The 12,315-nt window shown below is 38.9% G+C and overlaps 1 protein-coding gene across 1 annotated transcript in view; it reads left to right on the top strand.

Moving 5' to 3' along the window:
* The window catches only part of LOC138279233 (uncharacterized), a 79,189-nt gene that overhangs the window by 20,391 nt on the left and 46,483 nt on the right, over nt 1-12,315 (top strand). The window contains exon 2 of the mRNA XM_069219391.1: nt 3,565-3,645. Coding sequence (XP_069075492.1) covers nt 3,565-3,645 — 81 coding nt within the window. The remainder of the gene's footprint in view (nt 1-3,564; nt 3,646-12,315) is intronic.

Below are 12,315 nucleotides of genomic sequence, written 5' to 3'. Positions count from 1 at the left end.
AAAATGCCCTGAAATTCGTATTCTCAGGCGGTCATGATGTGGGTTGAGAATTAAATTCCTTGTGTTTACATTCCTCTTTGCATAGAACAAATTGAAACACAAAACAAATGAAATGCTTGAAGTTAATGGTAAGAGATGGTGGTGGCCTGAGTCAGAGAAAGAGAAATACATGTCAGCAGCTTAATGAAGTTGATTGTTAGTTGCTTGCCTAGGCTGCAGGACAGGAGGTGTATGGTGATATAATGCGTGGTGCACATAATGGATGCTGTTGCCTGTGTGAAAAAAGACACCTAGTAAATGCAAAGATGTGTGTATGAGCCATGTTTCTGTAATGACGATGGGGTCAATCTTGTGATAGGTGAGAAGGTCTATGATGGCTAGTAAATGGAGTACTACAGCATGAGCATTAATGGAATTGAGTTGGAATATGTGTTCTATAGTTTGAGGGTACTTGAAAGTTAGCGGATGTGTACAAGGTTGGGGCGATGTGGTGTGCGAAAGCTATCCGAAAGTGTGGGATGTCTTTGTCTGCACTGGATTGTGGGGATTGGCAGTTTGGGATGCTGGTAAAACAGATGAATGTATCTTACCTTTGTAAGTTTAAGTGTAACAGGTGTTCTGGAACAAGTCCCTTCCTAATGCTACCAGGACAACAAAAGCATGACCATTGTCTCTGTCTGCTCTTTGCTAGAGACTCCTAGGTGATGGGGCGCTAAATAATGCTCTTAAAACTTAAAATGTGTTTGCATTGCTAATCTGCTGTAATGGCAATTTTCTTCATTCAAATCACATAATGTTTGGGTCAAATTGTTTTCTTCTTCCTAACATGTTTGATTGCTGACGGTGAAATGTAGGGGTGGATGAAGAATTCTGCTCTGCTGGTGGAGTTTGCTGAGTTTTGACAACTCCCCTTGGAGCACAGAATTCTGAAAAAATTCTGCCATCCGCTGAGTGTTGGAGATTTTTTACATGTGGATTATCAACTTTAAGTTCCCAAGTGCAGGCAAGAAAATTGAGTGCTGGATTGCTTCTTAGTGAGATTTCTCAATGCAGATGGTCACGCCAGGTCACTAACTTTGTGTTGAGAAGCTACTGCTCAAATCGAAAATATACTTGCACAGCAGAAAGAAGCAGTAGTGTCTGGTATGCCACGTGGTGCCATTCACACGACTTTCACAGTGCTGCACAAGCTCCTGATGGTAAAAATCAGTGCAATTGAAGGAACTCCGTGGAATTCTGTGGAATGAAACTCCGCAAATTCTGCCCACCCCTAGTGAAATGGCTAATTTTCTTTTGCCCATAGCGATGGTGACTGTTGAACATAAGGGAGGCTAATCTCTTTTAGGGCAATGATGGGCCCGTCTTTGGCCTAGTATTCACATGAACATGGTCTACGCTCGCCATGCACATGTCCTGGGCACGCAGCATGGAAGTGCTTTTTCCAGTACTAAATAGCATGGTAGTGGTTTGTAGTTAACTCCCACTCTCCTATACATTTCAAGAGACTCTGGATGTTATAGTCCCTAACATAACTCCAACAAGGGGAAATGTTGTGTTCAATGCAGTTGGGTATGGATACTCTTTTTCTAGTTCTAAGCAGCACAAGTGTGTTCGATTTGCACTATTTTTCAAATGTATTGTCCCCCCTGAGGTGTCAGTAAAATAGTCCTTTTTTTCGACTGGATTTTGGTTACGAAACATTGAAAAATTAGATGCCAATTGACTTACAACACACTCCTGACAGATTCTGAATCAGTATCCATTTGCAATCCCATTTAAAAATATTTTCAACTCCTAAAAAGAAATTTGTACACAACACAATACATTTTAACTGTTGCAACAATGTAATACATTTATCCCTACGTACCTCTGTTACATTAAGTTAACCTTACCATTGTGTTTCAGTAATGGGTATTCTAAGTCACGTTTGTGCTTTCCAATTAGTTAACAAATAGGTTTTCATATGCCATCTAACCTGATTACACCTTTGCTAATCCAATGGGGGGGCCTAGCCAGTGCCTCCAACAATTAGTGCCTGTTCTGGCAAGTTGTCTTTAGCTTATTCTTTGAAAAAGACTCGTATATTCCCCCTGATATGTTGATGACTCAATGTTGTAGTATTTATGGCCTGCTGTGAAGACCATTAACAATGGTGTTCAGCCATAGAGTAAGAGGCTGATCTTTAATACAGAAGAGGAGGTCAAAGCAAAACATGGGTACCATTCTGAGAGAGCCAGATGCCTATAAGAATGCCGATAGACCTACAAAAGGATGTCACAGACTTGTAGACTCCCGTTGTGACCAATGTCCTGAATGTAAGACGGAACTCCAACATGCCCAAATCTTTGTCAGGGTTTTAGGGTATCTACATTGTTATCAACCATGATCTGTCATTGATTCCTTAGTAAAGTGGTATTGAGAGTAATTTTGAAGAAAATTCAGTCTCAGGCCCCAGCTAACAATGTTCTTGTGGAAACTCAATAGGGTTTTAGAAGTGGAGTAGGAACAATTGAGCAATGTTTAAAACTTAAGCTATTGATTATTAAATATACACTTGCCTCAAAAGGTACATTTGGCCTTCATGAACCTTTGCGTGTTCTTGGATTGCATAAGGATGGTCAATATAAGGTCAGTTTTGATCACACTAGATATTAAGAACATTATAGAGTTCATGCATATCCTAAATTTGGACCTTACAACTAAGGTCAGATATGGGAGTAATGCAGGGTGATCTAGTTCTTACAATATATTTGTAGGGGTGACTCAGGGCTGTATTCAGACCCTGTCATCTTCATCTTGTTCACTGATGGATTGGAGAGCTTTTTATAATCCCTAAAGCAGGACATACCTAAGGTGGGAAATCAGGAGGTATGTCTTCTTTTATATGCAGCCATTTTTGCATCCATAGCCAACAGTAAGACATAGCTTTCTATGGACAATTTAGGCTTAAAACTAATCTTACTACGGCACTTGCTATGACCTTAAGACCAAAGAAATTGAGTATTGTTTCACAGTTTAGTGTTTTGGAAAAGAGAGGGTGCTAGAAAGAGTGGCCTTGACAGGGACTTGGGTTTACCTAATGTAGACATTCCTTGGGTTGGACCGAGTGCTTAAAGTGGCCATTGGTTGAAAGGATTATGGATTGCCAAGATCCTAAGCTCATGATAGTGCACTGTGGTGCCAATCACCTAGGCACAATTACTGTGATAGGACTGGAACTCCTAATTAAAAAAGGTACTTTTGGTAAATTAATGCCACTATTTCCCACGCACTGCTTTGGTCTTTTCAAATTTTTCAAAGGCAGAAGTTGGAGTGGTCAACTGAATTCTGTCCACAGATGTCAATAAAACAGTTTCTATGTCCCGCTGAGACCATAACATGGGAATATAAAGAAAGGATGGAGTTCATTTCACAGAGTGTTGCTCAACAACGTGTAAGACCGCATCCTGTTTTATGTGTAGTTATAATTTTCACAACATAAACACAAAGGTTATCTTCAGAGACAAACATCTCTCCATGGACAGGTTCATTTACTTTTTAATCCTTATGTTTTAAATTTCATAGAATCTGTGGATCCATTGCAGATTCAAAAATTAAAAGCAGTCATGCAATGTACAACAGCAACACTTAAGGATGTGTTTGTTGGTAAGTGACTAATTGTATAAGTGTATAAGTGGGTTCTTCAGTGGCACTATGGGTCTCTGACTGTCTAGGTGGGTCTGCAAGTGACTGATTAGGTCTGAGAGTGGGTGAGTAAGTGTCTGAGTGGGTCGGTGTCAGAGTCACCAGATCCTCGGGGTCTGTGCACGTTCCCAACACGTCCACCACTGAACAGCTCCAAGACTCTGATAGATAAATCACAGAGACTGAGAGAGTTTAAGAGGGGAAGAGGGGATTAGGAAGGGAACAGCTGGGAAGGAGACCTGTAGTAAGAAAAAGGTTAGAACACACGATATGAAAATTATATTTCCTGAAATCAATACTAGACTATGATTCTAAGCCTAGTCACTCTGACAATGAACAATCTAAGAGTTAAGTTTAAAATGATTAAGTTTCAAGATGGCCGGATACCTGTAGGGGAATCAAGATGAATTAAATGAAAACTTTCTTATTCGAGTTCTTTCCTTTACATGAGAATCAGAAAAACATTCTGACCAAATTTTAAACCAGTCATATAAATCCTGTTTTGAGAATGTATACTAGGACCATACAATATTGCATCTAGAAACTCTGGCCTTCTGTGTACTCTTAAAATGTTTCAACACAAATTGCGCATATTGCAGATATATATATAGTAAACACCGTAAAAGGATTGTGCACCATGAATAACACAATATGGATTCAGGAAACAAATCACATAACTTGTCAACTCGAATATTACATAATAAATTTTTTAGAATAGTGGCATACAATAAACAACATGAAATAAACTTGAGAAGAGAATCGTGCGTCTTGCTGATTCGAGTCTCACCATGTAAAATACCAAGAAATGGTAACACGCAATGAATATCAAGGTCAAATCATCATTAATCGAATTGCGCGTCTTGCCGATTCGTAAAACACGATGTAAATGTTAAGAAATAACAGCTCACAATAAATAACAAGATCAAAGTACAATGAAACGAATCGCGCTTCTTTTGCCGATTCTTAAGCCACCTTGTAAATGTCAAGAAATGGTAGCGCGCAATGAACAACAAAGTTAAATCCTCATGAAACGAGTTGCGCGTCTTGTCAATTTGTAAAACATCATGTAAATGTCAAGAAATAGTAGCGCGCAATGGACAACAATGTTTAAACATCATAAAACGAATTGCGTGTCTTGTCGATTCTTAAGCCACCATGCCAATGTCAAGAAATGGTAGCACGCAATGAATAACAAAGTCAAACCTTTATGAAACCAATCACACGTCTTGCCTATTTGTAAACTACCATATAAATGGCAAGAAATGGTAGTGTGCAAGTAATCTGCTACTCATTTAAGAATTAAACCAAGAATATGAAAATTTTCAATAACGGTGTCGGGACAGTCCAACCACCGTCTTACCGCCTGGAACAATGATCACCAATGAAGGATGAAGGGCAGAAGAATGGAAAATCCAAATAGGCCGCCGGAACAGGAGCTCAGGAAGAAGCTGCTGCTCTGCACCTGGACCTCTGAATAGTGAGCACTGGGAGTTGGGCTGGCTCTCTTTTATAGAGTCTTGGCCCAGCCCAGAACCATGCCCAGGCATGTTGCAGGGAAAGCCTCTGGAAGGCCCTGGAAAGGGGCCACACCCTAACACAGTCTGAAAACCTGCAGCAATACATTGCAAAGGAACAGTATTTGTAAGCATATTAAAAATACATTTTCAGGATTGAACTCTGCAATGCAAAAGGTTAAACCACAACATATCAGCACAATGCATAAATTACTTTGTTTTGAGAGTGCTGGGTTTTTGCATTTTTGTCGCCAATAGAGCGCGTACTCCTCTGGTTTTGACAGTCGGTCAGTGGGCATACATGTTTCTGAGTGGATCTGTGAATGGGCATGTCAGTTGAGTGGGTGTCTGAGTAGGTCTATGAGTGGGTGTGTGATAGTCTGAGTAGGTCTGTGAATGAGTGTGTGAGTGCATGTGTGGACCTGTAAGTGAGTGTGTGTGTGTTTCTGTGGGACTGTGAGTGGATATGAAAGTGTCTAAGTGGGTCTGTAAGTGGTAGTGTGAGAGTTTGTGTGGGTCAATGAGTGGGTGTATGTGTCTCGTGAGTCTGTGAGTGGGCATATGATTGTCTGAATGGGTATGTGAGTATCTGGGTGGATCTGTGAGTGGGTCTGTGAAAGGGTGTGTGAGTGTCTGAGTAGTTTTGTGAGTAGGTTGGTCATTGGGTGTGTGAGAGTCTGAGTAGGTCTGTGAGTTGATGTTTGACTGCTTATGAGAGGGACCATGTCTGGGTACATAAGTGTGCATCTGAGTGGGTGTGAGTGTCTTTGTAGATGTGTGACTGTCTGAGTGGGTCCTTAAGTGGGTGTGTGAGTGTTTTAATTTTTATGAGTCTGTGAGTGGGTGTGTGAGTGTCTCTGTGGGTCAGTGAGTGGGCTTGTAATTGTATGAGTAGGTCTGTGAGTGGGTGTTGGAGTGTTTGTGTGGGTCTGTGAGTGGGTGTGTGAGTGCCTCTATCCTTGTGTAAGGGGAGCATGAGTGTGTGTGTCTCTTACTGGAACTGGGAGTACCTCTGTGGGTCAGTGAGTGTGCTTTTAGTTTTTAATTGACAGGGATCTGAGGATCGTTCGTGAATTCACATGGGCCTACACTGAGCGCCAAGGTGGATCTGCAGATTTCGTACAAGGCTAAAAAAAAAATTTAAGACAATTTCTTGCCCATCATAAGTACTTTTTACATTCCCACAAGGTCAGGGTAACTCTACTCTGACCTCTTCATAAATATCACATGCAATGTTTCATGCCCCAGGACCATTTCCTGATAGTTTGGATGACGGCTGCAACTTCCCTGTCAGGTTGGGGCCAGTCAATCACACCATTGCTAGTGGTGTATGAGTCTGCAGATCTACCAGTGTGGATATAGTATATATCTACTGAAAAAACATAGACGTTCACTGAAAAATCAAAGGTTATATTGATGTTCTAGTTAGGAACAGACATAGGAAATAGGAAATAGAATTACAAAAAGCCTTAGAAATTCACAGAACAAAAGTTACAGGGATGTAAGAGTTAGTTACATTTTACATGCACAAAAACATAGAAACCGTAGAAATTTAGCAGTTATAGTTACTTGAACTGCCTATAACTTACGGCCCCACAATGCACTGTGTATGACCTCACATATTATATCACTTATGGCATGGTTAGTTACATCATTGATTACATCTTCCACCAAATCAAACTTTATCAAATGCTATTATCATTCTTTTTAATTTAAAAGCAAGATGGATGGCAGACATATAGCACAGGGTTTGTTGTAACCTTACCAACTACTAAACTCAGGTATTACCTAGGAGAGAGCTCTTATCATATAGACCCAGCTCTTCTAATTCACTATTCTAATAACTAATTACCAAAGTAACAAATCTTGTATGACAAACACCAACAACACCATTTGCCAACATGGGCTCAATTTTTGATGGCAATGTCAGTTTTATACATTTAACTACAACACACAAACACAGACACACACAGTACATGGCTTAGTGGACAAGGAGCTATGTCAAACACCACTAGTAGAATCATGCTTGATCCTAGAGAAAAGTTTGATTACAGGGGTCAGTATGTTGAAAATGTCTACTAGACTAAGCTATTTCTCTAAACAAATGTATTAGTGAGGTGTTGGAAGGTGGTTTATCAGTAGGGATTGGTAAGTACTCACCACTAGTAAAAAAGTCACAATTGCAATATAAGGTCCAGTCAAGGTCTCAGTTAATTAATCCATTGCTCACACCTTGGATGGTAGCAATGAGCATGCAGACTTCACTTAGGAATCAGGTGTGTAAAGCATTTAAAATCAACAATACATTAAGTAAGACACAACACACAAAAAAAGCTAACACCAATTTATAAGAATTGGAAATATTGTTATATTTACAATGACACTAAAATAACAAACATCCAATTTATGGAACCAGAGATATACATTTTTAAAGAATAGATATCAAAAAGTGCTTTCCAGTACCTAATCTAGTAGTATCTTTTATGTGTTATTGGGGCCAATCTTCTGGGATCATTGTGGTGTTGCTGCACCTATCTGTTATCTGAGCTTCCTGCTTGTGCGTTTGTCTGCCGGCGACGTACTGCCCCACCTGTGACCTGTCAGACAGTAATCTCAGGCGTAGGACTCAGAGCCTGCGTAACCATGTATCTTGGAGTCAGGGTTGATGGAAAGTGCATGTCAGGTGAATTTGCAAACAATGGTGAGATTTTGTTCTAATATCTGACTGTATCATTGTGTACATCAACATTGCCTTTTTCAATATTAACACCTTTTAATCGGAATCCTGGCTCTCTGGTTAGCAGCACCCCCAGAAAACCAGCATCTAGTGGTCAAAGATGTGGGCAAAAGGTGTGGCGGGGCACTTCAAGGAGGCCTTGTTTCTCACATGGGGAAATCATTTATTTTTTTCCACTGTGGTCATTCATCACACGGGAAGAAGCTCTAACAAAACTGGTCTTTATGTCCTAAAACAGAACTACATTGCGCCATTACTAAGGAGTAAAGCACAACCATATACATACATCATCAGTGAATGCATGTTAGTGTAGAGGCAGTTGACTAATAATCAGCACATCCATGTTAATAGCATGATTACACTTCAGACAACATATATGAAAAATAATACAACTTATTAGTTGTACAGAACTATTTATTTATACAGTACATTAGCATATGTACCAAAGTCTCAGACACTTTTTATGGAACACTCACACTCACTGGATGAGGTCATCTGTGATGTCATCAGTGACATCATTTGAGATATCATCAGTGATACCACTGAACTTGTCACGAGTGATAGAATAAGTGTAGTCATGAGCAGTGCATTGTTGGAGGGTATGTTAGCTCAGGTAACTAGAACTTCCGCATTTCTATGATATTGTGCTGGTAAAATCTGATATATAGATATGTATGTATGTATATCTATGTGTCTATATATATATGTGTGTGTGTGTGTGTATGTATATGCATATACTTATATACGTGTAATATATATGTGTGTGTGTGTGTATGTATATGCATATACTTATATACGTGTAATATATATGTGTGTGTGTATATATATATATGTATATATATATATATATATATATTATGGCCCCAGTCTGGGCGCGATCCATTAAGTTGGTGCTCGTGTCAGGGACAGGCCAGCCCTGAAATCAACTCTCCACCAAATGACACAACGTCATACACGGCACTCACAGGAATCCTTATGTTTAATTTTTATTCTTTCACCAGAAACGAGTAACCCAAACAACACCAACGCGTTTCGACCAACAAAGGTCTTGATCACGGTTAATAAGTGATCCATCCACACATAATTTATAGTATCTCCTATTACATGTCATTGTGGGGCATTATGGCATATGTAGTCACACCAACTTGAAATTATAACACAACATAGTGAAAAAAACCTAAACTCATCACAGACCCCATAAGTAAACAAGACTAGGTATATACAAGACATAAACAACAATAAAACACAATTTTTGACCTCCTCTCATTTGCAAACACCAATTTCTAATTTTAAAATCATACACAGCATTAATTAGAAAAGAAGGGGGTCACAACTTTTATACCACTTTAGAGCTGTTTCTCAATTATACAGTTCAGATAGTCTGCTAACAATCTAGTACTTTCAAAAGGATTTATCTTTGTATAACTATCCCTTCTTTTACTGTCTGAACTTACTTCACATTTACTATGGTATTATTCATTTCTCTCAAGGTAATGATGCCACATGATTCTGTATATCAAACATCAAACGCCTAATATAAATATAAAAAAAACAAAGGTAAATATTCAGAAACCAAAATTAGAATTTTAAAATTTTGAACTTTTTGAATTTTTTGAATTTTTGGGGGAAAGAAAATATAAATTAGAGATGGCAATACAGTTCTTCATCCCCATTAATCCCATATGGAGTCTTAGGGGGTTATTACAACTTTGGAGGAGGTGTTAATCCGTCCCAAAAGTGACGGTAAAGTGACGGATATACCACCAGCCGTATTACGAGTCCATTATATCCTATGGAACTCGTAATACGTTTGGTGGTATATCCGTCACATTTGGGACGGATTAACACCTCCTCCAAAGTTGTAATAACCCCCTTAGTTTTTAATCTAATAATAAGCCTAAATTCTAGGCGTCTCAGCTATTGTACTATGCCACCTCCTCTTTCTTGTTTTTTTAACCACAGCTATACTAAAAATTCTCATATGTAGCCAATCAGCTCCTTCATGATTTTTTTAATGTTTAGTCATTGCATAATTACGGTCACCATTTTCTACTGCCCTGATGTGTTCTAAGGTTTGTTTTTTGTTTTATGTATATATGTATAGTTATATCTGTGCGTATATCAGTGGTCATTCAAACTTTTTAGTGCCGTGCCCCCCCATCCAGTGAAAAAAAAATCATCAGACCCGCCATTTGTATTTTTCACATTTATCCTATTAAATTAGCAGTGTTTAAATATGTCTACACTTATTTAAACATTGCAGTTACAGTGTTACTGTTTTAAAACTGCAATCAAATTCATGATGCCAAGCATACCATTTTGGTCAGGTCATATCCACAGCATGATTATTAGAAGTCGGGTGGCGCTGACTTCTTCTAGTAAATGTCTGTTTTTATTGCTGCTAAAATTCCACCATTACATATTTTAGCTACAATACTGGCCTTGTTCACCTTACATGCAGAGCCATTTTCTGACACTTTTTATGCTATCCATGTGATCAACACCATAGCAAAAAGATCATATCACAGTAATCAGTTTTTCACTATCATTGTTATTTATGATAAATATATACTCACACACACACACAATTACTATAATAAATTGTTTGCAGACCTGAGAAAGCACTGGGCCTGCAAACCAGAGAAGGGTAAAAGACAGTTCACTCTTCAGTTTATTTCTGAAGTTTATAATGTGACACCAAAAAAAAAAAAGAAATAATACATGTCATTTAAGTGTGAAACATGTCCATCCTGTGCATGGCATCATTATTCTTATTATTTTTTTAATTCATTAGCAAGCTTTTCCCTCAGTGTTCAAGTGGTTGAAGTCCAGTTTACACATTCACCAAAAAGGTATCAGTGTATGAATGACACAATATACAAAAATCAATTAACATCTGGAGCACATCTTGCAGGAAATAAAAGACATAGGGACTTATTACGAGTAGGTTGGTGTACTTCAAACTGTATGTACACCAGGGGTGGTTTCTCCTTTACAACTCATATGGCTGCACCCAACTGAATTTCTTACACATTCTTCGACAAACATTAAATAGATCGATTTATTTAGAAATACAAGTGTATCTCTAATCAAATCAATGTATTTAATTCTAGGCTAGCTGTCTGTCCCAGATTTCCTGCCCCACCTCGCTCTAAGGCAGGAGATAGAAGTCAGGCTGTAAATCAGCTTTCTGAACTGTGAGTCATGACACAGAGCTTACCATTTTAAATCCCTTCTTTGTCATTGTCACCGTATTACCCACTCTAAGCCATTGACCCTTTCAGCATCACAGTTTTGGGCATTGGAGTCTCTGTCCATGCAAGAGGGCAGCAGTTTGTCATTCCCAGGCATTGGTCCCACCCTTTTCCATTTGTCACAGGTAGGAACGTATGCAAGCACACGTGAGGTGGTGTCTTATCTTCGGTAAGGGTGAGTGTTATAATGCTAATCGTATGTTCAGTATATTGCAATGAGAAGCCTTACACACTAAGCTCCCCACCTGTAACACCCCAGGCCCTGGCTGCATGCTGCTGGCACCTTTAGCAGTAAAACTACTGTATTTGTTCCCACACAAAATCTGTCCAAAAGAAGAGTAGGGTTTTTGTTCCCTTGCAAAGTTGATTCAAATATTCAAGTCAAGCTCAAACTGAGAAAAATGTGCTTATAGTAAGGACAGTTATCTGTTGTATGGCGATAAAACTGGCCCTGTCTTCATGCCATTAACATTAATGCCAAAAATATGTATTGATTTACAAACAATGAGTCTTAAAAAATGTTAAGGTAATGCATGTTAGCGTTTTAATTCCTTTCTGAATTCATATGCTTTTCTTAACCTTGCATTCTCCCAGAGGGTTAGCTATTTCATCATGTTGTTTTTCTGTATTTTGTCATGCATTTTATTACTCCTGCATAGACCATACTTTGAGTCAAGCCAAGTGTTTAAGGGGCTTTGATTGAGAACCTTGGCGCTGAGACTGAAGCCTGATCAAAATGCCTGTCAGTGGATTGGCTTCTCTGCAGAGCACACAGAACAATCGGCACATATTCAGTTGCAATTGAAAATCTGTGGAAATGTGTATGAAGGTGCAACACAGATGTCAACATATTAACAAGTCAAAAGCATCAGGAAATACATAGCTTAAAAGTGATTGAGTACAGTGTATATTTAGAAGTGGTGACATGAAGGTGATGCAAGGACATGAATTCAGGCAAGGATAAAAGGAGGGTGCTAAAGAGGAAAGAGATGGGCCCGGAAGATGGGCAGATGGACGAGATATGCAGAGAAAAGTGGAATACGTCTCTAACATAAAACACACATAACTGAAGGCCAAAACTCCTTCCAATGGCATCAATACTATTCAATTCACAGACTCACAATTT

The sequence above is a fragment of the Pleurodeles waltl genome, chromosome 2_2, assembly GCF_031143425.1.
Source record: "Pleurodeles waltl isolate 20211129_DDA chromosome 2_2, aPleWal1.hap1.20221129, whole genome shotgun sequence".
Classification (NCBI taxonomy): domain Eukaryota; kingdom Metazoa; phylum Chordata; class Amphibia; order Caudata; family Salamandridae; genus Pleurodeles; species Pleurodeles waltl.
This window is presented reverse-complemented; position numbering and strand designations above follow the sequence as displayed.